Here is a 26,792-nt window from a genome sequence, read left to right on the forward strand (position 1 = left end):
CTCAAAGCTTATTTCTTCAGCCTTGCCAGAGAACTACACCTAATTTCTATGGTACAGTACAGCCTGAGCTCTGCCTCTGCTCTCTTGCCTACTCATTCCTAGGCACCTTGCCTCTGCTTAGATGGAAAGTTGTATGAGTGGACTGCAGATGTAATGTCCTAGGTATGATGGAAGGGGAAGAGACAATCACTTACAGTTCCTATAACTGATCAGTGCTAGCAAGGCATGCTGGGCACACAGGATAAAATGTGAGAATGGGGCAGTCAGCAGATCAATGCTGGGCTCCGTGCTGAGATTCCCCTCTTGTTTCCTTCTTTGCCTTCCCATGCATTTCTGAGCCTCTTAGACTGAGGCTCTTCCTCTGTGCTTTCTTTCCAAGGGAAGGTTTCAGTCAAGAACCTGTAATAGCAGTCCTGAAGTTCTCAGAAAACTAAGAAGGGCTGACAGAATTACCTAGTGAATAAAGAGGACATCAGCATTTCTGACTATGATCTAGAAAAGGAAAACAGGACACGCAAACTAGATATAACATAAGCCATATCCGCTGTACCAGCTCCTCCTGTGGCGTAATCAAGCACGCAATCTTAGCCCCAGCACGATCACACTCCTTTACCAAAGATCCGAATCTGGCTTTTCTTTTTTAAAGTATGTTCTATCACCATGATAGAAATTGTCAAGTCTGCCACTACTGATGGGCTTGCAGTTCCAGCCAGAGTCAAATGGTGCAGGTGTGAACAAAGCAAATAGCAGAAAGACATTTATTTACTTTAGTATCCGTAAGAGTATTTTCAAAGTTACTGTTGAACTAAAGAATGGCCATTTGGAACTAGGGTTCTTTTCTGGCTTAGATAGAGATTAAAAAAAAAAAAGTCTGACAGTCCTATTCCAAAGTTCAAAGACAAATATTTTGTTGCAAAAGGTAGCTAAGCTCCCTCAGATCCGTTAACTATTTCCAGTTGTACCCTGTGTTCTATTGAAATATTTGCTTACCTGCACACTTACAGTGAGTGACCATAAGAATGATTAACTCTACTATCTAGTAAAACCTTAATAATACCATTTAGATAATAGCAAAGGAAGTAGTGTCTTCCTGACTCCAGGCTAAGGTGTACATAGTACTAAGTAAAAACATATGGGTAATTAAGACCTTCTATCTGATGTATGTACACTTAAGATCCTAGCACATCTACATTCTTCCTCCTGTATCAATTAAGTAAAACATTTGAAACAGAATGCCACTGCTACATGACTGAAATGACAGTACATGAGATCCTGTGCAAGTGTAGAGCACTTCCTTACACCCTTTGGCTGATCTGTCCCTTTATGAGAATCTTTTCTTGTTTGCAAAATGATTAGGCTGTATGTTCCTATTAATAAAATGATTATTTGACTGCTAGGATTGTCAGTTTCTCAGATCTTGACCTTATGTTTACCCATACTATTTTTCTGATGTGAAAGTGATGCACTTTTTTATAATTGATGCTATACAGGATCATTAGAATTTGGGCTGCATGGTTGCATGCCATGAGGTGTCTAGAAGCCATGCTGACTGCCATGTGTGAGGCACAGCAGGAACCTCACAAGCTGGTATTACTTACAAACATTCTGCATGAGGAAGATTGGCTCAACTGTAAAGCTGTTACCAGGAGTGCTATAAATATAATTTTAGGACACTGAAGACCAGATCAAAACTGTTAAAGGCATGTGACAAGGTAAATCCCTGACCCAAGATAAATTCATGTCACATTGTCAAAGTTGTTCAAAACAGTTTTGTATGTCTGACCTAGGACCCGCTGGTGCAGCATCACATACCTATCACTGGGCCCTTGATAGTAAGCTCACAGACCTTTACAGTCTTCTACGTTTTATTTGCCTGCTCTTCTTCTGATCTCTCTGCCCTTAAGTCATGTTTTATAGACACCACTATCTTCACTTATGAACACACAGAAGGCTATGTCCAAAGGAAACGTTATTTCATTTGAGTGCTTGCCAGGCTGGGATTGTTCATTGTTTGGTATTGGGTATTTCTTATGTGGAGCAGCGATCACTGTCCTGTCTGTGCCTGGCTTTCAAATGCTCCTCAACTGGGCTTTTTCTGGGAGACTCGTCAGATAAGGCCTTCGTCATCTTCAGTCATAACAAGCAACTACACTAAAGCACATTTACTGCCATTCTGGCACCAATGGCCTTATAACCCCCAGGCCTGAGGCTGCTATACTCCAGAGACTGCTGCCTACTGGTGAGGTGTCTTTCCAGTCTTTGTGGTGGTCTCAGATCCAGACACATTTGTATGTTCTGCCTCTTGAGAGCAACAGCTCTGCTGTGAACATGAAGAGCAGTGATGAGTATGGAGCAGTCTACTGGCTGTCACAAAATCTTGTGGCTCTCTTCCTTGGAAAGGCTTGCTTTGTGGGCGATCCTCTGCTGAGTCAAAGGCTATAGAACCATGTTAAGAGCTTTCCACTGCCTCCCTTTACTAGAGTAAGTTTCTTCCCAATACAGGGGGAAATTCAGGCACATAGGCAGCTAGCTACTGGATAGCTTGACGAAGTGGTGTAAAGATAATCGTGCTCTGCTTCTTACCCATGCCACTTTCAGCCTATTCCCATTCACAAACACAATCTCTTGGGAGGGCTGTCAACACCCTGCACCACAGCCAGATCTGCTCCAATTAGCACAGTTGTGAATACTGCTCCCTTAGCCTACAGCTACAGTCTCTTTCCTGTGTTTCTGCTGTTTCTCTTTCACCCCAGGTTGATCATGTCCAGGAATATAGTTGCATGCCCTGGAAAGCAAGTGCACACACAGACATTGGACCAAGTATCTTATCTACAGAGAAGAAAGCAAGAAAAATGCAGGCAGGGAGTGTTTCCATTACGAGGCAATCTTCAGTCAAGTATTGAATCTCTGATAACACGTTAAACTAACTTTATCGAACTTTACGGTAAAGTACTGAACAAAATTTCCTGGGATAGAAAGCCTTGTGGCTGACCCCTGTTAGTAGGTCACAGCCCATTTAGGAATGCAAAGGTAACATATACGGTAACAATCAACAATGCTGTTCTACTGAAGAGAGCTTTGTCTAGGCTAGGGTTGATATGATCAGGAAATATCTGTATACTGGAGTAGTGCCTTTCTCATCCTGACATTCTCACTCAGCTGGTGTGGCCTCACTTTGTATTTCTGGTGGATACAGCTACCACACAAATCAGAACCTAACATAATCTGGCTTGCTTTCACCAGTGTCTGAGAACTGCCTCTCTTCTTGTAGATTGGTCACAGTGACTAGCTAACACCACTCCCTAAATTAGCCTGCTGACATTCTCACTGGGAGCTTCTGATGGGAAAGATTGCTTGCCTAGTGGCAAGTGCAGCGACGAAATAGGTACAGAAAAATGGCACAAGGTGTTGGCAGAGGAGAAGTGCAAATGACACCTTAACAGTAAACAAAATTTTTCAGCAGGGTATTGGCTGACCTCAGGCTTGAAAGGTGCACTCCATGAGGGTGCCACCCAAAAAAAGACCCTGCTCCATGGGATGTTTTCTGGGTTATAGCCTTAGAGAGAAGTGAAAGTTCAGTCTAAAATACTACTTTACTATGATGCCTGATGAGAAAATGATTGTATTACATACCACTATTCATTTGATAGAGATGCTTGGCTCTGTGCCAGACCATTTTTGTCCAGCCTTGTAAACCAGTTCCTGCAAACATACCTTGGCCATGGTGCCTGGATGTGGACCAATGGTAACACAGTTACTGATGAGTGTAAATATGCATGATAATTAAATTCCCCCTCTCAAGAGTAAATCAAAAGTAAACACTTATTGCAGTAGGTGACTACTATCAGGAACATCCTTAGATACAGCTTACTGCCTTTCTAGAGTCCATGATGCCATTTTAGGGATCATAACACTCCAGAACAGACACAGTGCCTGTCTAGCCTGGAGAGGAGCTCAGTGTCCAAAGCCAGATGTTCACTGGAAAGATGTAGGAACAAACACCAATAAAACACACTAGTTCAAACTCTTGCTACCAGCTCTCTAGAAGGAACTGTCTTCAGAAGTAACTGTCTTACTTCTTTAGCCAGGAGAGCAAGCTGTTGAAGTGACAGTGAAGCACATAAACTGTGAGCACAGCATCTTCAACATGAAGGTCAAAAGCTCTGGACAGGAAAAGTCAGCAAGTTTATCTTTTCCAAGAGGGTAACCTGTTGCCCTCCAAGTCCCTCTTACAACACAAAAGGATCCTGCCTCCTTGTTTTTTGCTTACCTTTGCAGCTATGAGGAATTTAATGAAGCCAGTTTAAAGTTCAGGCTGTTACAAAGACCTTGTTTGCCCCAAACCCATCAACTGTCTACATAAGCTTCTTGTTCTGCTGAGTACTTAAAAAACCTCCAGACCTTAAAAGCAAGTACTAATGGACTGTGAGCACTGTGGAAATGATACCTCAGAGTATATGAAGGGCAGAATAGCCCTCATTAGCATTCACCTTTCCAGAGACTGCCTTCTCAGCAGTTATTGCACCAGGTTTCCTCAGTGCCAACCAGAAAAACCCTACCAGATTGGTACTTCAGGTTTAAACACAAGATCATTAACAAGTAACTATGAGATGAGCAGGCTCCTGCATTTTTAATAAACAACAATTCCCCCTTTTGAATTCAGTGGAAGCTGACAGTACAGCACTCATTCACACCACAGCTGCTTCTACCATGTTCTTGCTCCACTCACTCTCGCTTCCTATGATAATTATAGGTATGGTAAATCAGCTCCCTTCCATGAAATCCCCATATCCCAAAATAACGACAATCACTTGACCTTTTGCACATTCATTAACCCTCATTCTTCCTCCCTGGCAGTCCCCCAGAAAAATATAGCCTGTGCTTTCCACACACACTTTGCAGACCAAAAACCTCATTCAGAGACTTTTTAAAAGTTGCAAGGCCAAAGATTACTCCATCCACACTAAAGAACTAGCATATTTCATCACTTCCAGATTTATTTATTAGTATTAATACTGCATATGCTTCTCAGCTGTATCATTTGTGCAAGTGGTGAGTGAAAATCTACCTGCTTTACAATTATGGCAGTTTCTGCACAGAAGCATAATGCTTAACACTTCAGTCCATGCTGGGCCCATACTATGCATAATTCGCTCACTCTACAGTGTGAATGAGTCAGCCCAGCAATAATGGGAGCATGCATTACAAAATCACACAGCCAGGCAGCATCCAGCCCTTGCTGATGTCACAGCCTGTCACAGCTAATCCATCCACACAACCAACCAGCATGATACATGCGCAAAAAGAAGGATGGGAATGAATCTTTGTGGTTTAGGAACAAACTGGCTTAAAAAATACAAAATACAACATCTGTTATTTATTGGAAATCACTGCCTCTTCTACAACCCAGCCAGGAGGCTGTGCATTCAGCTGAATACTCTTTTTTTTTTTTTTAATACTTAAAAATAGAATTGACTGATGATTTACACAACATCTTAATTAGCTTCTTTCCTCTTTGAAATCAGCATTATTTAAGCTTTACCTTGCAAAGCAACTCACAAAATCCTTGTTGTCATCTGGCTAAAACTCACATGCATCAAAATGCAAGAAAACAATGAATGCTTTCAAGCTGATGCTAATCACGGCCTATGATTTTCCATTTCTTACTCAGCCTGCTTTTGTGAGCACAGTCTCAGTCCTTCTTTCAGCAATGAGCATGCTGTGTGTGGGGGGAAGAGAGAGAGAGAGAGAGAGAAACAAAGCATCAACAGCTTCCTGTGCTGAGGTGAGTTAGCTTGCTAGGAAAATATTGTTAGACTGTTGTGTCTCTTCCCCACCTCCCTCCATTTCCTCCATTTTAAAAGAAATTCAAGATGTAAAAGGGGAAACAGCATATGAAAGCATAGAAATCTAGGCAAAGGCATAAGGTATTTTAGTATCTGGTCTCTCCAGACATGTGAACATATCCAATCAGATCATCTAGGCATGGATAATTTAGACCGCTGTGAGATCTTGTGATCCCTTGTTGAGATCTGTTATGTCTACATTCATTTACAAAAGAAAGTAATCAAATAATGATAAAGCAAATCCAGTAGCAGAAAATGCTTTTTGATAGATTCTTCAGTACAAATTTAAAGGTCTGGTCAGTGACTGAAAGGTAGCATCAGTCACTATTTGTGAGCTGGGCTGCTAGAGGACACTTTTCTTTCTGATTGAGTTTGATGTATGGGAAGTGCTTTTTTCCTGCGTAACACATTGCTACAAGGAAAATGTTTGTTATGGTTTTATGCTGTCCATGATGATGGAAGTCCAAATAATGTCATCTATAAGCAAAAGTTTTGGAAAGAGGGGATAGTGAGCCTAAATCCAAAATGAAGATTAAAGGGTGCCTTTTCAGATGCACAAGTAAGAGAAATGATGACCAAGTGCTAAAACAAGCTTGTTTCAAGCCCGTAACTCCTTCTGACACTGCCTGGAAAAGCTGTCACTGAACTTTTCTTTCAAAGCAGCAGCAGAACTGTTCTCAGCATGCATCCAGCATTCTAATTCAAGCAACCAGCCTAATACTGCACTGTCAGTAAAGAGTCTCAATGGTACATATTTGGCTGATTTAATTTCACAGTACTGTTATCCCTCCTTCATCTTCACATCTTTATTTTCTGCTTATGCTCCTTCTATTATTTTATCTATTAGCTTTATGTGGAAATAGAGTCCAAATATGAGGAAATATAGTATGTGAATCCAAATATAGCACAGGACACAGTTTACTGTTGTGTAATATCACAACAGGAAGTTGGAATGAAGCTGCCAAGTGTGTAACAAGAATCAAATTCAATAATGCTCTACTTAGTCTGCTCTGTACATCTTGCAAGCACTCAGGTTGCTCACAGGTTACACTCACATGCTCTAACTGGACTTGTAATTTTGCATTAATGCACAGTGTGCTACTTTTATCAGGTGTTTAATTTTTTCCATCTTAGGGTTCTCAAAACTTGTTTCCACTTGGTGAGATATGTATTGAGTAGCATGTAATGGGACAACTAACAGTCTAAGAAAAGAACATGGAGCTAAATATTGAAGGTGTGAACATTTGCAGCCAGCCTTTCCAGCTGATGTACTTCTCTATGTTTAAAGTGCAGATAGCACATGGTGTCTGATGAAGTCCAGCTGCTCCTGGATCTGTTAACAATGCAGATGTATTTTCAGGTGTGTCTTTCTGTATGAATCCTTGCCTGTCCACAGGTAACTGTAGGTCTAACTTGAATACATCATTTATATACAAAACAAAAAATAGGTCTTCACTAAACGATACCAAATTAATTTCTTAATTTACCGATGTTTAATAACTTATGATGGTGAAAAGGCACAAGGAATATGTGATGAGTGAATCTTGCAGAATTTTTGTGATGAGTGGTTTCTGAATACATCAGAACTGACAAATGAGCACTACAACCCAATCCAGAAAGAGCAGCTCTTTAAATGGCATCCCAGTGTCTGCTCTTCGCTCTTGAATATAAAATGTAGCAAACCTTCTTACAATTAAGGAGGTAAAAATCACCAATTGCATTTATATACAGTTTTCAATGACATGCAGACCTACATGTCTCTCCAAACTGAGAGCTGATAATTCTACTCTGAACCTGGTTTTGGCATTACAGTTTAGGCTAGTGATATATTATTAAACATGGTAGCAATAGCTCTTCTACTCCATAGTCTTTGTGTTCATGTATAATCTATTTTTCTTCTTTCTTCCCCCATTCCAAACAACTTCCACTAATATGAAAAATACCCCTATTTTCAGTGTAAAAGTCTGTCACGTTCTGTGCTAATGAAACATGAAAATTTATCTCACAATGAAGTAAGAAATCCTCTATTTTCTTTGCACATAAAAACGGGTTTTGCATATTAAGATTACACATAAATGCAAGGAATGGATGAAGAAGTTTCAGTATTCCTTGCTACACTGTCTGCCTGTAAGATTTACAAATATTAGTAGTAACGTTCATCCTAAACCAATCAATAAGTGGGCTTTGGTTCCACGGTTACGGCTGTTTAGGAATAAAACAACAGGCTGTTTCATTTATGAGGCAGACAAGCTCAGACATTTTACACTCAATAGCAGCTGAAGCTATGAAAAGTCTTCCTAGACATTAGACTTACTAGACAAGCCCCCTCCATGATACATTTTAATAAAAAGCCTTTTTCAAAGGACACAACTCCATTAATGTCTATGGACAGGTCAACACTGTGTATTAAGAGCAGTTCCACACACTGTCTATCCTAATCCCATTTAACACATTAGAGTATTTTTTTGTCTTGAAGTAAACTAAAGCTGTTAAAGCTAAGTCAGGACTGCACTCCTACCCGATTTCCACATAGTGCAACTGGCTCTATTAAAACAGAATAGCAGAGATGAGTAAGAAGGAAGAGATTACCAGTCCCTATAATGTAATGATTTAAAGCTTATCTTCTACCTGTGATTACACTACAGGACAGAGTTTTTCCAATGCTACTATTTATTTATGTTATCTCACTGTAAACACCACTGGAGTAATATCATTGGACAGACCCAAACTATATCACAACAGAATTTCTAAGCTACTCTTGCAGAAACTGCTCCTGAGGAACAGTGCTACTGTGTGCTGATAAGAAATCTGTTGTGGAACTACTGCAGCTACTTTGTGCCTTTGGTAAGTGCTAACCAATTGGTTCTATGTTTGTAGTGGGAAACAGAAGGAGGGATCCATAGTAAAGGACAGTCTTACTCGGTTTTGAATATACACATTTGCACTGAACTTTGCAGATCGCAGAGTTTCTCCTGCAGCAGAGAGTACAGAAGATTTTTATTTTTTTTCCTAGAAAAGCTAATCAACAACATGTCTCTCCCCTCCCATATACACATCATTTTCAGCTGCACTGGTCACTTGCCACAGCTAGAGAAGGAAAGTTAGGCACAGCACATAGGGGCTTTTAAAAGAGTGGATGCTTATTTTTAGTTCTCCCATCCTTTCTATTAAATAGCAACCAAATGTGTGCTTTTTAGGCACATCACCTGACTGCTATAGCATGAAGGTAAACTGTAGACTAATTAAGGCTTGAGGGCATTTTAAATAATGTAGATATTAAGCCTAAGGTTTTTTTACAATTTACTGGATTCACAAACTTCAAACACTTGCACGGAAGGAAGAACAGGGGTATTACATTTGCAGTTCTGAAGATTTGGTGTTATAGATTGTAGCCCAGTAAACAAACACTTTCAACTGTGATTCTATGATTAACCTTCCCTGTATGATTAATGTAACAGTATTTTTTAAAGTATATAATTTTGTTACCAGATACTAATCATATGAAGTAATGTTGTGAATTGTTTCTGAAATCTTCAAGTAAATGGTCAACAAAGCCAAATATATTTTATCTCTACAGCATTTATTTCATAAATACTCTCAGGTAGATTTTGCTTTTAATCTTTTGCAGTTAATACTAGGCATCTGGTTCATAAGGGTAAGTACCCACACAAAGGAAAATCATCTGTAAATTCTCAATTACTGGTCAGTGGTCTTTTTTTTTTTTTTTTCGATGTAGTTTCTATTCTTGTGTTTCACTGCAGCATGCCTTTGGTTATTCTGGCCCATCACTACTGTTTCTTAAATACACAAGCATTTGCATATTGAGAGCATCTGACATGGAAAGGCAGTCCTTTTAGAACTTATTCCTGATTGGTTAGTGTCAGTGGAACTCAACCAGGACACCAGGAGCTTCCCACTCAGAACTGCTGCTGGACTGAAGCCTTAATGAATGTCTTCATGCTATGGAATGTGAACTAGCATCTCCATAAATTAAAGCACTGATAAAGCTTCTGCTGTCAGTACTTCTGTATGTTAAGTAAAGCTTGTGCATCATAAAATGTATTTTTTTCAAAACTAGATTATTTTCACAACTCCCAGAGACAGAATACAAGACTTTCATTTTGTAGCTGTTCTTCCCATACAGTATTGTCCTGTCAAGAGGTATTTAGCCTCACTTGAATGGTGCTGTGCCTAAATAGCATTCACATATTTTAAAACTATAGTTTTAAATTTCTTTATTTTAAAACTTCTGGGAGTGTTATTTTTAGGCTAACTTCTGGAAGTGTTATTTTTAGGCTATCTTGAGGCAAAACAGTTACAAACAACTCTGCATGGTAGGGGTCAAGTAACAACCTGAACATCCTGTAGTATTCTTAGGAGCCTGATATTGGGAAAGTGCTTTTGGAGAGAAATGGAGAGAGGTCTCTTTCAAAAAAATGTTAAGTGGGGCAAAACACAATTATTATGCAAATTCCAGGACTGCAAATAATAGAAGTTGCAGAGTTTCCACATACTGGAAACATGTTGTAAAGGAGAACAGAGTATGCAAGCTTACTTTGGTCCTGAAGCAACTGGCATGCACATTTTAAGAGGTCATTAGAGAATATGACTCTTGGTTCTAAGAATTAGGTAGTAAAATAGATGGTAGGACAAATTTGAGAGACTGAGTTTACGTCACTTTATCTTCAAGAAAAAAAAAAAAACAAACCCTCAGGCCTGAAAAGAACTTAACAGAAATAATAAAGGCACTTTCTATTCTGTGGTGCACAAGATCAAAGAGACACACTAGAGTGTGCAAAATTCATTATGCTTCCCTTTTATTCTAAGAGCTATGCTGGGAATGGCAAAGGGACAGGAATGCTTGACAAGACTTTCTACAGTAAGGGGTGAGAAAGAGGATTTTACTAAGACTTAAATGACCTTCTTTAGCTTTGGGGATTAGAATGTCACAACTACTGTCACCAAGTTTGAGTTCTTGGTAACAATCAGTTTTAAGAATCGATTACTAGTTTAGCATCACAGAGGTGAGATGCACTTCCCTTTCTGTTCCACCCTCATGTTGGTGTTTTGACGTTTCATTTCCATAATTTTCATGTTTTCTTTTTATTTTTAAAAAGCAGCAAACAACTTTTTGCGCCGGGATGACAGACAATGTTAGAACCTTACAAGCACATAGATATATATGCTTGTGCACTGGACCACCCTGCAAGAACTCCTGCTATCAGGGAAGGAGGAAACATCATTGTCTATCGATCAACACGGCCTTTTTCAGGCCTCATACCTCTCATCTCAGATTCTTATTGCGTGCATGTTCATGTTCTTCCTTGGCTGAGAAACATACACATCTCATCATCCCTTAGCTTGTAGGCCAACTGAAGGTAGTTCCTGTGAGTCCTGGCCTTGTGCCCAATTTGTTAATCTACACCACTTACTAACCATTAAACATTACCTATCACCTTTGTTGAGAGGAGGAGATGGATGATTATGGTCATTTGGATAGGTCTGCACCTGTCCAAAGATCTAAGGCAACAGAGAGGGGACCCGATCATTTTATATACCTCTACAAAGAATGAACAGAAAGTCAGTCTTCATCCTGCTGATCTGCCAACATTTTACAGTCTTTGGTTTACACCCAAGCAACAGAGATCTTGTGATCAGAATGCGCTGACATGTACAAACGGAACTCTGACTTCCAGCAGTCCCATCCTACGCACTGAGCAGAACAGTAGTTATTCCAGCCTGCAGAATGCACAAATCGCAGGCAAAACGGCAGTTCTATTCTCTCACCCTGAATATGTAAAATCAAAAGCTAATGCTATATGAGGATGCATAAACCAGATCAAATTTCAGATGAGAAGAAGCTTCAAAGGTCAGGGAAGTGCTAGCCTAAACTCAGCACAATTTTTGGATCAGCGTTAGTTAATTAATAATCTTACACATCATTTAAACTCAAATCCTCAGCAAGTGCCGCATATATATCCAAGCTGACAGAGCAGTACAAGTGACAACATGCTAACAAGCAGCAAGCTCAAGACTCCATAACTACTCATTCTTCCCTTGAGGAATATTTAGCTAATAATTATACTTTATGCAAATAGAGCAATGCCTGACTGAAGACTTTCATTCATCCCAATGTGCAAAGCCAGAGCTGAACATTCCTGTCAAAAAGCTATCCAGGTAAGAGATTTGCTTCCCCACCCACACCTCTGAACTCAGGTTTTATTTGTTCTTTGACTGTTTTCAGAGGTGCAAAACTGCCTCTTTTCAGTTACTTTGCACATTGATGTTGCTTTTTAAGTTTTGTCATTATTCTTTTCTTCACAAACATTGCTTTTAAGGTAGATACTGGGCAGACATTTGTAAAACATGTAGTCAGCTGCAACTGGCATGGAATTACTCTTTCCTGCAAAATCTGGTCTCAGAATTCAAGACCAGCCATTTGGCTAGGTTTTATTTGTACTTAAGAAAAGTGGCCTATATGAAGTTTATTCTCAAAGTATTAAATTATTATTAAAACTGAGCGTTTTCTTAGTGATTGAATATGAAAGAGGGTTTCCAAAATATTGTTCTTACTGTGTGTAGTAAAGCCAAGATACAAGGGAAGGCAACAGGAAAAAATATGAGCATGAGATATGAATTTGTTTTTTTCTACAACAGCTTAATCTGACTATGCAAAGTCCAGCACAGCCACAGGGCAGAAAACAGAGCTTAATGTTCAGCTTTGTGACTAATGACTAAGGTCTTGAAAAGCTGACTTGATTTTTTTCAAAAAATAGGCTTTCACTTTGGATCAGCTCCCTTTTCAAGGGTCTGATTTTTAGGAATGCTCTCTGACCGCAGAAAAAATCTTTTTTTACTGGTCATGCCCTAGGACTCTCCAGAAGAATAACAGTCTTGCCTTAGAGTGCCTGCTAATATCTGATAAGCACATTCTGGAACCCTTGAATGAAAGTTCCTGAAGAACCAGTGAAACTACCTGATTATTTATTTCCAAGGTCTGATCATTCCCAAGGATGATCTGATGGGTCAGCCTTAACAACAGCTAATGATGATTGCATGGGTTCTACTGTAGCCTGTTCATCTCCTCAGGGATTGTTACATGTCAGCAGCTGTCATCTTACTCACCTGGACACCAAACTGAGAATCCTTGGGAAAATATGAATTGAATCACAGCTGCTGGTGAATGCAGGTGAAAGAGCCTAACTTGCTTTGGAAATACTTGATCAATTTATTGCTGGAAGTAGAAGTTATGAACTGGAGATTTTTAATTAGAAATATACAACTCTAAATATTACTTGACTCTCAGAATACCTCCTTAGTACAGCAGAGTTAATTTCTGGAGGACTTAAGAATAGTGTCCTGGCTTTCCTGACTTGTACAGACCAATAAACTGTAATATTTTCTCCTCTTTCACTTTTGGATTAGCATAACATGGACACTCAACAGGAAAATGCTTTGTGCTCTAAAGCCGAAATTAGAATAGCTTATGCAAGACAGAAACATTCATTTGACTTGTTCTGTCTTGTCATTTGATCCTTTCTAAAACTCATAGGTTATGTCGACACTTCTGCACAACAAAAGCAGATTAATAAATCAAAGGAGTAGGTACAGAAGCAGTACTGTATTATATTATATTATATTATATGCATTTCAGGGGATATTATATCAGACTAGTGAGGTCCCACAGACTGAATGTCCTCACCCTATCTCTTCAAATCTCTCCAAAGAATCAATTGCTGGCTCAGATTTTTATGTCCCCATAAAGGATCAGAGTGCACTGGGGCAGAGATTCTGGGTACTTTTCTCTGAAGAAAATCTGGTCTGCAAGCCTAACAAGTCTCTGTACATTGAATCTATGCACTGCAAATGAGGTTAACCAGGGATTTTTTCCAAAACTGTATTAAAGCTCAAAATCAGAACAGTAATGTAGTCATAACCATTAGAGACCAAGAGAGGTTTCCTAGAGGCAGAAAGGTGAGTAACAGGAATAGTTTAATTTAACACCTACAAGTGTTTTAAATCAAATTCTGAGACAAACTCCCTCATTTTTTACTTTTTTTATATATGCAAGAATTCAGATGACAAATACAAAACCTGCTCTACTCATGTTAGATTTTAGCTCATTTTTCACAGTTTGAACACAGAGAAAACTGCAAGTATCACTTGGCTCAAACTATATAAAGGGCTCTATCCTAACTTACACGTGCAATCACTACCTCAGCAAGAGCAAGCAATCTAAAATCATAGAATCATCTAGGTTGGCAAAGACCTTGAAGATCGTCCAGTCCAACAACTAACCTAACACTGACAATTCCCAACTACACCAGATCCCTCAGCGCTATGTTAACCCAACTCTTAAACACCTCCAGGGATGGGGACTCCACCACCTCCCTGGGCAGACCATTCCAATGTCTAACAACCCATTCTGGAAAGAAATGCTTCCTAATATCCAGTCTCAACCTTCCCTGGCACAGCTTGAGGCCATTCCCTCTTGTCCTATTGATTGTTACTTGGTTAAAGAGAGCCATCCCCAGCTCTCTGCAACCTCCTTTCAGGCAGCTGTAGAGGGCCATGAGGTCTCCCCTCAGCCTCCTCTTCTCCAGACTAAACACCCTCAGTTCCCTCAGCTGCTCCCCGTACGACCTGTGCTCCAGACCCTGCACCAGCTTTGTTGCCCTTCTCTGGACACACTCGAGTCATTCAATGTCCTTTTTGTAGTGAGGGGCCCAAAACTGAACACAGTCATCAAGGTGCGGCCTCACCAGTGCCAAGTACAGGGGTAAGATCCCTTCCCTGTCCCTGCTGGCCACACTATTGCTGACACAAGCCAGGATGCCATTGGCCTTCTTGGCCACCTGGGCACACTGCTGGCTCCTATTCAGGCAACTGTCAATCAGCTCCCCCAGGTCCCTCTCTGACTGGCAGCTCTCCAGCCACTCCTCCCCAAGCCTGTAGCGCTGCTGGGGGTTGTTCTGGCCCAAGGGCAGCCCCCGGCATTTGGCCTTATTGAAACTCCTCCAGTTGGCCTCAGCCCATGGCTCCAGCCTGTCCAGGTCTCTCTGCAGAGCCTCCCTACCCGCGAGCAGATCAACACTCCCACCCAACTTGGGGTCATTTGCAAACTCACTGAGGGTGCACTCGATCCTGTCGATCTAGTACAGACTTGTGATACACTGTCTGACTCCTGTCCCAAACATAGCATTTAAGAGATCTCCTTAGCTTACAGAGAGATCATCCTGCCTATTCCTTCTTGGGCTTTCTAGAGATACAGCTTCAGATTTTCTGGTGGCCAATCAGGAAGGGGAGACAAAAGGATGTCAAAAGAATAAATTTTCTGGGGATTATGCTGTTTCATAATGAACAACTCATCCAGCTAGAATGGTTATATATGGTACCAGCAGAAACTGCTTGCCAAGGAATCTGCAAAGAGAAATCTCACTGAACATGTAATTAATGCTTCCTCCCCTGCAGAGAGATTTTGTCAGGTCATTGGCACAGTGAAAAGGCAGGAAGAAAGGTGGGACTAAGGCCAGTTGGAAAGTTGGCAGTTTGTTTGGCTTGAATGGTTCTTTGCTTTGTTTCTCTTTTTCATAAGTTAACTGAGTCACTGTATTTAATCTGAAGGTATGAGTGGCTCAGACAGTGGTTCTGCTCAAGCAGAAATTTTTTTTTTAAAAGCTTTTTGCTTTTGCTGGTATGTATATGACTGTGTATGTAAGTAACTTTCACTTGTATTAAACAGTTGAGAATGTTCCCATACCAAAGTCAAATGCAATGGATAGACACATTCTGTGCTATATGCTGCTTCATCAGTGCATTCCCACTGAAAACAGTGACAGGATGCCTTCCCTTGAATAAAATGCAAACTTTGTGCTCTGTAAAGTTCTGGGGGATAAGGAGACTGAAATACAGGTCAAAGCTTTTCTAATAAGCAATTTAGTACAGACCAAGCTGAAAATGGGTCAGTTTGGGGAACTAATAGAAGAATTTCTTTACTGACACCCCTAGGGCTCCTGAATATTGCTTGAGCATTACCAAGGATGTAGGATGAAGTCATAGTGCCAGAATCAGAAAGTCAGAGTCTAATCATGTGCACAGGAGTAGATAGATATGCTCTCTATCCTCCTGTCTTTGGAGATGGCAAGAGCATTGAAAGCTCACTGCTAAGCTCACAAATGTACAGGGAATAGCACACAGCCATGGTGGTATCCCATTTTCTTCAGGTGAAGCAACTAAATTATTACTGAGCTGCAGACATCACAGCTTAAGAATTCTTGAGTTACACAGCTGAAAAAATGTTTTGCTGGTAGCAATGTCCTTTCCATTATTTGCTGTGGCTTTACTATGTTCTAAAAGCAACAATTGAATTCTAAACATTAACAATTTCTGGAAACCAATAACATCTCATTTTAGAGCTGAGTGTTTTACAGCTAGCATGTTCATTTCACATGGATTCTGAAAATGTATCTAGATAATAAATGGTTGCTTACAGGAAGGAAACTCTTATTTTCAGGAGAAAAAAAGAACTGAAGAAAATGACCTTCTGTCAGCTTTTGGCTATGTTTTAGGTTAAATGTATTTATTCCACCAGGAAGGGTTCTTTGTCTAAAATGTATCAAAACTGCCGAGAAGATACATGCTTTATCATACTGGGTTTTTTTTTTGTTGCTGGCTTTTACAAAAAGTTACTATTCTGTTTATCCAACAGGGCAGTACAGCCAAGATATGTTACTAAATTACCCTTTATACACAAGATCTCTTAACCGATTTCCAGAGAAATTATATTCCAATAATCTTATGTTTTAAAAACTGTTATCATCGCTCAGGAAGCTGCACAAAAAATGCATATGCCTGAATTTTGATAGGATTTTTTTGTACATACAGATTTACTTGCAAGCAAATTGTGTGAGTTTAGATAGGCAGACAAAAACTGTACAATTAAATATATGATCTTAGTGTACAAAAAAAGAATAAATCTTTTTAATGTAGCCTATCAAAGGCATTCACTGGATATTGAACTGCCCACTAGCTTTTAAGCATGTAGAACAAGGGCGCTGTATTTATTTCTTGGCTGTCTGAATTCACTTGCGTGTAAAAAGTGAGTGGTATTCAAATAGGAATTGCTGTCCTCATGCACAAGCCTCTCATTCTCTAAACTACTTTAGGTAAGTCAGGAAGTGCTGGTATTTTGCATCTTAAAAATGATGTCTTCATTAAAGTTCCTAGCATTCTGTATTTGGTAAACTTTAATCATATGCTCTTAAGTATTTCTCTTGATGTTGTAACTTCTTTTATCTTTTCCCTCACCTTTGCATTCTGAAAAAGACTAGATCCAACCTATTTCCTGTCCAAGCAGATCTTGCCTAGAATAACTACACTGTTCATTAGAGTCTAAAGTAAATTTGGCATTACTGCTAAAAAATAGCCATCAATCTTTCTAAGTAATTACATTAAATTGTAATTATTTTTTCCCTATGACAGAAATAAGCCTTACTTACAAACAAACAAACTTACACAGTGGGAGTGAAAAACTAATGTCACTGGAATGGATGGAAATCTACTGAATTTTAAAATATATTTAGACTACTATGCAAGTCATTTTCAACTTGGACAACCAGTCCACACATCTCTAACGATAATCACTTTTCTGCCTTTTACCAAATTATGAATTATGTAGCCGTAATACTTAAAACATCCTGATTCAAGTTACAGTTAAACTTACAAATCACACTATGTCATTTAAAATAATACCTGGGAACTTGTTCAAGACTTTTGCACTAGGTACAGATACATGTCTTCTTACTGTTTTCAATTTGCTGGCAAAAGGTATTTGTTAAAATCTTGAAAAAAAATTCTAAGCAGGATAGAAAGAAGACTATAATAATCCACTCTTTATTTGGAGTGCTACTGATTAAAAGCTTACAGGCTGTTGGTAATCTGTTCTTTTGCTTATCAGTTATACCTCCAGTTGGGCTCATAAACCCTTTGATTTTTCTCAGCTTGGAATTCTGCACTTTAACTGGGTGTTACCAAACATTAACAAATCAAAATACTTTTCTCAAGAGAAAAAAAAAAAAAAAGAAATTTACAGAGAATGATGACTTTGAGTCTAAACTTACTATTAACTGTTAACATCATTAAAATATACCAAAAGAATACTGTCCAGTGAACAAGCTTTAGGAAACTGATAGGTACGGCTTCTGTCTCTAGATAGTGAAAGAGGAAAGAAACAGCTTTTACTTGTAAGTGAAGACAAGCTTTGACATTATATTGCAATATCACACCTAATAATCTTTGCACCAAAAATCTTTGTTGCAGATATCCTGGCTGTTTATGACACTGGGAGAAGCTGGGCTTAATAAGCTCTTCTTCCCTGGAGGTTCTGCATACTGTTGTACTAGCACATACTCTCTTCTTCTAGGTCAGAATGAGTCATTCATTATCTCCCAGTACTTATATATATGGACATCCTCTCTTGGAAGTCTCTTCTTCGTTTCCACTGCAAACTAGAAAGCAAGATTTGCCACCTGACAAATTTCTGACATATTCCACCTTCCTGCTCCTATTCTTACTTTTAAACTGTTTAAGGTAGGGCATTTGCATGTTACACTGTTTTGCTCCTCAGTCATGTCCCCACCTACCCCTAATGATTTATGAATGCACTAAGTTAATTTCAGCTTAATTTGACAGTTGAGTAAAAATGCAGAGATTGTTTGGTGAAAACAGTTGTTTTCATACAGGTAAGAGACACCAAAAGCACCTCCATCTGGAGAATACAAATCTTCCCAGTTTTTATGTATCAGAAAACTGACATGCAGGAGAACCACAGGAAACACCATTGTGTTTGTTCTGCTGCCCACAGAATTATTTGTTATATCGAATTCCTTGGAGAGCAAAGGTACGGTAACTATGGGCTTAAACTTGAAAATACTAACATGTAGCACTCTTCTGTGATGGGAACAGATTCCATCATGGTGCATGGTCCACATGTTGCCCAAGTGGTATTTGTGAGGAAATACTTACTAATTAATGAAACCTGCACATCAAAACAATCTACAATTCAACAGGTTCATGTTATGTATTGGCTTCCATCAATCCATCAATGGTTTGTGAACAAATTTTTGTATAAGACTAAGCTGTTCCTCTCTGGAAAACTGCTTTACAGGTTCTACTAGCAAAATCTTTCTCCTGTGCATTAAGGACAGCTGCAGTGACAGACTACTATACCACATGTGAGTTCCAGATCAATGACTACAAGATGCACTATTAGAAAGATCATAGCCTGCCTCATTAGTATATGTTTATTTCACACCATCAAGTGCTGCCTCTGATCAGAGAGATATCTGTGATAAAGCATTTGGAAGAGCTGATGAAAATATTTGTTGTACAAAGAAACAACTAATTTAATTCTATTTTTCCTTAGTAAAACAAACGGGATTCAATCAAATGTACTCCTAACTGTCTGCAAGAAAGGGCTTTATCTGCAGATTTATTTCTTAGTGTAATGTGTCACTAGAGCCTTGTGGTGCTGTTCTTGTTGGGATAATGCTTCCTTAAAAGCACAATCAGCTGATAAACTTTTAGCATTAAGCATCTTTCTAAAAAAAACCTTAATGAACTGCAACCTAACAGCCATTTTCTTCACATTGCAGGAACACACAGATGAAGTAAACACTGGGACAATGGAAAGACCGCTTGAGGCTACCAGGATGGAAAACAGCACCTCTTCCTGCTTTCTCATGGAAAGAAGGACTCGTGTCAAGATTAATAGGAAAGAAGTCATGCTAGCTAAGCTGAGGAAGAGTTGCTCCTGCACCCCAAAGAAGCTGAAGAACTTTGTCATGGACTTCCTTCCTGTTTTAAGATGGCTTCCCAAGTACCAATGCAAAGAGTACATTTGGGGGGACGTTATGTCTGGGTTAGTGATTGGGATCATTTTGGTGCCCCAAGCAATTGCATACTCACTGCTGGCAGGTCTGAAGCCCATTTATAGTCTTTACACATCATTCTTTGCCAACATCATCTATTTCTTAATGGGCACATCCCGTCATGTCTCAGTTGGCATTTTCAGCTTGATCAGCTTAATGGTAGGACAAGTTGTGGACCGAGAACTTCTCTTGGCTGGGTTTGACTTGAATGATGATGCCCCATCAGCCTGGGGTGATGGCTCTCTGCAGAATGACAGTCAGTCCAACTCAAGTGCCTTCAACCTTACAGTTGGAGGGATGAATGCTGAGTGTGGGAAAGAATGCTACGCTATTGGCATTGCTACAGCTTTGACATTTGTGGCTGGAGTGTATCAGGTAAGTGATTGCTGACATTGAGAGGCAAGGTATGAAGTTCCTAAAGCTTCGAGTGACCTTAGCTTTAGTTTGACTCTATTTCAATGAGAGAAATGGTATCAGTTCACTTGAATGACCTTGGACTGTTTTCTCCAGGAAGCCTAACTATAGGCAACTCAGAGAAAGCATGAGGTAGGCATTTTCTTAGCTACTAGGTAAAGCACTGGTAAAGCAAGAGTTTTCTGCAACACCATTAACATTGTTTTGAAACTCTACTGCCTCTTGGCCTTGCTGCTTTCACGGGACCATGAATGCATTACAGATCTTACCATGAGGGAAATGCCCAGGTAGCTGTATACTTCAACAATGAATTCTGTTACTCTAGATACTTTAAGAAAGGTGCAGACCCGCTCATCTACTTCCACACACATTCAGAATGTGCTGCTCAGTGTTTTGATAGTCAGTACTATGTTCTACCAAACTGTTGTCCAAAGATAATTCAGAAGCAGAAAGTACAAGAAGGAAAACAAATTGACTAACCTACTTTTCAGACAATGGCTGTGCTGGACTCTTTGAGACCTATCAACATGCTGCCAACATCACAAGGATGTCAAGAGAACACAGAAGGAAGCATGATGCACATACTTACCTATTAATTGTGTGTGTGTGTGTGTGTGTGTGTATATATATATATATATATGAATTAAGTAAGAACTAGCTATCTTCCTGTTTACTAAGAAATTTCAGATCACATTTCTCAACAAAAAAACACGCTTGTGAAGCTGTATTTTCCAAAGCCAACAAAGGAAGGAGAACCAACTGTTAAAGACATTATCCTGTGATCTGGGAAAGTTTATGAGCTGTTCTGTCACTTCTGACCTTAGGCATGTCACAAAGGCTGTCTGTGGTTCACTTCCGCTTCTGTTAACAGGGCTAAAATTAAAAGCCGTTTAATGTAACAGTGCCACTAAAGCAGGGATCTTAGCTGTTGACATTCAAGCTCGTTTACAAAGCAACAGCTGTTTCATTCACTTTAAGAGGGGAAAAAAGAAAATTGGCTTTGGTATAACAGAAGTATTTTTGGATCCACTGCTGTTTTGCATGTGAAATAAAATTCAGACAAGATACTTCAGTAGAGTCACTTCAGACCAATGTTTAACTGTCTCATACTCCTTATTCACTTCTTGGGTTTGTAATATCCCACAACAGTAAAAGGAATCACATGTTTTAAAAGCAGACCAGAAACATCAACTGGTAACTGCTGTTTTAAGATTCAAATAACCAAATGTTATGTGCCTCCAGAAAGTTCTCTCCCATCTGTACTTAATTATTTGCAGCACCATCTAAGGCTCATCTTTCTTTTTTTTTTTTTTTTTTTTTTTTTTTTTCCTATGTCTCCTCAGGTTCTAATGGGAATCTTCCGTCTGGGTTTTGTATCTATGTACCTATCTGAGTCTGTACTAGATGGCTTTGCAACTGGTGCTTCCTTAACCATTTTAACAGCTCAAGTGAAGTATCTGATTGGAATAAAAATCCCACGTAGCCAAGGGCACGGGATGCTTGTTATTACCTGGATTAACATTTTCCGGAATATTTCTCAAGCTAACCTTTGTGATGTCATCACAAGTGCCATTTGTATCATGGTGCTGGTCACAGCTAAGGAATTGGGAGATCGGTATAAGCATAAGCTGAAATTTCCTCTTCCCACAGAACTAGTAGTTATTGTTGTGGCAACACTGGTGTCACACTACGGAAAGTTAAATGAAGTGTATGCATCCAGTGTTTCTGGAGCTATTCCAACAGGATTTATTCCCCCCAAGGTACCACATTTCAACTTAATGCTCCGAGTTGCTGTAGACGCTTTGCCTCTTGCTGTAGTCAGCTTTGTCTTCACTGTATCCCTTTCTGAAATGTGTGCAAAGAAATATGCTTACACCATCCGAGCCAATCAGGAAATGTTTGCTGTGGGGTTCTGCAACATCATTCCTTCTTTTTTCCACTCTTTTGCAACCAGTGCAGCTCTGGCAAAAACACTCGTCAAAACATCTACAGGCTGCCAGACTCAAGTCTCTGGAGTAATTAGTGCAATGGTGGTTTTGCTGGTGCTGCTCTTCTTGGCACCTCTCTTCTACTCCTTGCAGAAGTGTGTCCTGGCTTGTATCATTATTGTCAGCCTCCGAGGAGCCCTGAGGAAGTTCCAAGATGTGCCAGCAAGGTACCATGTGAATAAGGTGGACACACTTATCTGGGTTGTTACCATGTCTGCCTCTGCCTTGATCAGCACAGAAATAGGACTGTTGGTTGGCATTGTTTTCTCCATGTTATGCATCATTGTTCGGACACAGCGACCACGGACAACCCTGCTTGGACAGATCCAAAACACCAGCTTTTATGAGGATGACTTAGAATATGAAAATCTCTCTTCTGTTCCAAAGGTCAAAATATTCCGTTTTGAGGCCCCACTTTACTATGCAAATAGAAACTACTTCCTAAAATCTCTGTACAGATTGACTAACTTAGATCCTAACCTAGAGGCTGCTAGAAGGAAGAAATATGAGAAGGGAAAGCAGCATCTGAAAAAAGGAGATCACAGAACGGCTAATGGACTGGGCATCAGAGAAACCACTCTGCAACTAGTTCCTAAGCAAAATGATTTCCAAGCCCTTGTTGTAGATTGCTCTTCCATCTCCTTTTTGGACACTACTGGAGTTAATACTCTAAAGGAAATCCTGAAAGACTACAAGGATTTAAACATTTCTGTTCTCCTGGCTTGCTGCAATCCCACAGTGACAGACTCTCTGAAAAGAGGAGGTTACTTTGGGAAAGATTTTGGAAGCATGCAGGAAATGCTGTTCTACAGTATACATAATGCTGTGCAGTTTGCAAAAGACCAAAAGCTTCCAGCAGATTGCTCAGTTTAATCCTGTTTCTTCCTTAATGATTCACTACAAAAATGACAGATGGGGAGGGGCAGTTTGCAACAATTAATTTATCAGACACGCCATTGGTTGTGTACAGCAATGGGCCTACAAACCACTCTCCCCTGAAGAGCTCTGCTGTTTGTTAGATGCCACATAGAACAGCCACTGGGGATGCAGTCCAGGACCAGGACAGAACAGGCTTATTATGTGCAGGTGATGCACAATAGGGATTGACTTCCACCTTGTGCCATGACCTTGTGTAACCCAACATATACATCGTAAGACCGTTGTGCTGGAAGCCCAGTGTCAGCTGACTCTCCCAGTGGTTTAATGGCTGGCTTGTGCTAAGAGGGCTAAGCCATCTCCATGAAATATAATCAATCTAGCATCTTGGACACATAATGGTTTAAATTCTGGCTTGCAAGGCCCTATCCCTTCCATCATTCTAGATGTACTCCTAAACAACTCCCACTTTTTCCATACAAATAAAATGTGTAAAATATTGTGGAATGTAGCATGTCTCTCCATCCTGATTACACAGGCTTAATGACACAACCTGCCACAGGAGAAAAAAAACCCATGATCCATCACAGGTTCCTTTCAAAATCATCATTTTCAAAAATTACTGCTGTGTTACTGGCTTCATTCTGCGGTAATTAGTTACGGAAGATTGTGATATCCTTAATGTTGCTGAAAGAAATATGACTCTGATGTACAATTCTGTAACTAGTAAGAGGATAATCAAGGTTAAGAAAAATTAATAGCTTTAATTGGCAGTCACACTCAGGTAGTTCTACCATCATGTAAAAATAAGTTGCTTCTGGTGGGCAGATGCAACTCCAATTCAGGGACACATAAGGGCCAGCAAACATGAAACCTCAGAACTGTGATACAGTACAACATGTTCTTCCTAAAACTGCCTGCCTGGGTGCAAAGAGAAACAGGAGAAAAGAGGGTAGGGTACGAAGATTAAATCTGTGATGTGCCTAGAAGGGGAGTGATGGGTCAGTCAGAACTGCCTGGCTGGTCTTCTCTGATGCAATGCTAATGAAGCTTTACAGTAGCATACCTAGGCCACGTGAAGGAAGCAACTCTTTTCAAGTTGTGTATCCCCACATGCTGGAAAAATTCCACCAGTTTGTACATACTACAAACATCTTGGTGTTTGTTGGTTTTTTTTTTTTCTTCTATTATATTATTATTTGATTTGAGGTCCTCTAAGCCATGCTTTCCAGAGCTGGGTTACCTTCTATAATAATTTGCATTCACTGCTACTCAGTCTGCTGTGTGTCAAATGACACCCCCAGATTGTGTTGTTATATATGCATGTTCTCTCTTTACAGATAAACATAGATCTAAATTTTGATTGTCACGCAGTTAGCATTCAGTGTTCTGGCCCACGGCATTGACAGAATATCCTCTCTCATACTCAAGCTTATAATTACCTGCACAAAAGTTAGGACAGCTGCCCTCTCTTTCCTTATTCATAGCTGGTTCACAGACAGCACCAAGCATGGAAGGAAATTCAGTAACAGCTGTGCCTCTTACAATTAGCAGACGCTAGAAATGGGTTCCATGTATGCAGAAGCCATTTTTCTGCTGTGCTATTAAAAACTAAAGAAGTTAGATCAACACATCATGTGACTTTTCAGGTCACTGAACGAAGGAACACTCAAACTCAGGTTCTCCAGGTGCCCCAGAGTGTATCTGGCTTTCAAGAACAAATATTTTGTTAAAGAAAAAGCAGTGCATTCCCAAAAGACAAAATTAAAAATGTCTTCACAGGGATTGAGAATAGCACAATATTAGGTAATTGATTCAATACTGTCATTTACATGCACTCATTATAAAAAAGCATGTCAGCTGCACACTGTGAGCACTGCCTGAGAAGTAAAAGCTGACAGAAATGTCTGTCAAGAGATTAAGGAATAGACCATTGGCAGCATTTTCCTGCCATAAAACAATTCAATTACATTATTCTTTAAATTGTTGACTTGGTATGACTAGCTTCTTTCTGTCATAAAAGCAAATGACCAGAGCCCAAGGACAAAGTATTGCTTTGTGTCTGCTTTTGTTTGTAACCATTCTTTGACCTCTCCTTTAAGGTCCTGACAGGGCCTAGCATGAGGAAGTGGGTTTAGAGGAGTTACTGCCAGACAGTATCAATATACACACTCTTAGGCTATCATGCCGAAGCAAGCTGTCATTGGTATTCAACTAAAATTGTTTCAGTACAAAAGAACACACACCCTAGCAATCCAGACCTCTTTTATCTTTATGGGTCAAGCTACCAGCCTAGAACATAAAGGAAAAAAATGCAGAAATACCCTTAACTCTAGATGAATCTCATTTTAAAAGGAAGAAAAAAAAAAGATATTCCAATGGAAGGTTAATCCTTGCAACAGTCTGGTGAAAAATGAAAAGAGGCTGCCCTTCTCTTACCCAGCAGGTTGAGAAATTAAGAGTCAGAAAGCTCTTTTTCATATTTATTTTAAGAATGGCACCAAAGGATACCTAAGCAAAGAAACCTGGCAATGCATAAGAGGTGGGGTAAGCTTTAAGACTTCTACTAGGAAGAAATTACTGACCAGAATAAACCATAAAAACAATTTTCTGTTTGTTTCATTGGCAGAGCTGGCTCACAATCAAGTTGTTGTGTTGGACAATGTCAGACACAGCAGGGAAACAATTTTCAGTGCTATGGTGTAGGGATGCTGGAACACTGTAAATTATTTCTAAGGAAACTAAAAAAGTAAGCATTTCTCTGGCACATTTATGTTTGCTATACTGCATTATACCAAGATTAAAGGTACAAAGACTGAAATTGTCAAAAACTGCTGATTCTCTTCTCTCCTATTCTACTAGGAATTAGGTACCATGACCTGGAGGAGCTGGGGATGGGCTTGTAATTCCAACAAGGTTAATACTAATGTTGAAATAAAATAATTATATGTTTTTTAGGAAATGTTATATCCATCATGTAGATTGACTATATTTTTGTTCACTGTGGTGCTTTGTATATATCATGTATCCACAAACTTTAGTACTGCTACATAAGAACAGGAAAGGGTTCTCAATTTGCAGACTGCGTGGGTCCCATGTTGCTGGGCAAAGAGTTGGGAATCATCACCTCAAACTCTCCTGTTGACTAGAGCAGCATGGCCAGAATGTGTGCTCTAGGTGTCAAAATGGCTGTAAGTTATTGGCACTGGTAATTAACAACCAGGGAACTGTCCAGTCCATGAAAGACACCTTGGGTTCCCCTATAACTATGAATATTCCTCTGTCACATGATCTAGAGAAATATGTGTGCTTTTGGCTGGAAAGTAAAACTAGCAGTTCTTTGAAAACAGTTTGCCTCATGGTACCCTTTCACAGGTAGTGAAATAACAGGATAACTTGGAATAAAGAAAAACGTAAGAGGTGGGTTTGCTGTCCTAAAAAAGGGTTACAATACAGGGATGCACTGACACTGGGGGATTAGAAGACATAATAAGAAAGAGCGTTATAGAAGCGAGAAGGGGAAGGTGGCGGTCTTTTGTTTGAGCACATCTGCTTCTTAGGAGAGACATTTATGGTACCTTTTTACAGATGGCACAACTGTGAGGAAAAGCAATGCCTGTCTCCATTAGCCTTCCACCAGACAGTGGTAGTATCTCCTAGTTCTCCATTTCCTTTAAGTGCTCTTCTTCAGTCAAGTCCCCACCATCACCTTCCAAGAAGTCTTCCTTACTCACCAACCT

At 39.7% G+C, this 26,792-nt stretch overlaps 2 protein-coding genes across 6 annotated transcripts in view; one reads left to right on the top strand and one right to left on the bottom strand.

Annotated features, from left to right (window-relative positions):
* The window catches only part of IDUA (iduronidase, alpha-L-), a 44,650-nt gene that overhangs the window by 11,888 nt on the left and 5,970 nt on the right, over nucleotides 1-26,792 (bottom strand). The window lies entirely within an intron of this gene.
* Nucleotides 8,611-26,399, top strand: SLC26A1 (solute carrier family 26 member 1). 4 transcript variants are annotated; one of them, XM_026866182.1, is made up of 4 exons: nucleotides 11,951-12,023; nucleotides 18,165-18,744; nucleotides 19,499-20,149; nucleotides 21,532-26,399. In XM_026866182.1, the coding sequence occupies exons 3-4, from the start codon at nucleotides 19,529-19,531 to the stop codon at nucleotides 23,047-23,049; spliced, it is 2,139 nt and encodes a 712-aa protein (XP_026721983.1). In that variant the 5' UTR covers nucleotides 11,951-12,023; nucleotides 18,165-18,744; nucleotides 19,499-19,528; the 3' UTR covers nucleotides 23,050-26,399. The 4 variants fall into 4 exon arrangements, with proteins under 4 accessions (XP_026721982.1, XP_026721983.1, XP_026721980.1 ...); XM_026866181.1 differs by lacking the exons at nucleotides 11,951-12,023; nucleotides 18,165-18,744 and adding an exon at nucleotides 8,611-8,690; XM_026866179.1 differs by lacking the exon at nucleotides 18,165-18,744 and having other exon boundaries at nucleotides 11,964-12,023.

This window comes from Athene cunicularia, assembly GCF_003259725.1.
Source record: "Athene cunicularia isolate RWA chromosome Z unlocalized genomic scaffold, athCun1 chrZ_part2, whole genome shotgun sequence".
Classification (NCBI taxonomy): Eukaryota; Metazoa; Chordata; class Aves; order Strigiformes; family Strigidae; genus Athene; species Athene cunicularia.

Bases quoted from the DNA above. Each gene is read 5' to 3' on its own strand.
- SLC26A1 (XM_026866179.1), top strand. From the start codon at position 11,979: ATGTGCAAAGCCAGAGCTGAACATTCCTGTCAAAAAGCTATCCAG. The intron at 12,024-19,498 runs GTAAGAGATTTG...TTCACATTGCAG, and splicing joins CCTGTCAAAAAGCTATCCAG to GAACACACAGATGAAGTAAA. The intron at 20,150-21,531 runs GTAAGTGATTGC...ATGTCTCCTCAG, and splicing joins TTGTGGCTGGAGTGTATCAG to GTTCTAATGGGAATCTTCCG.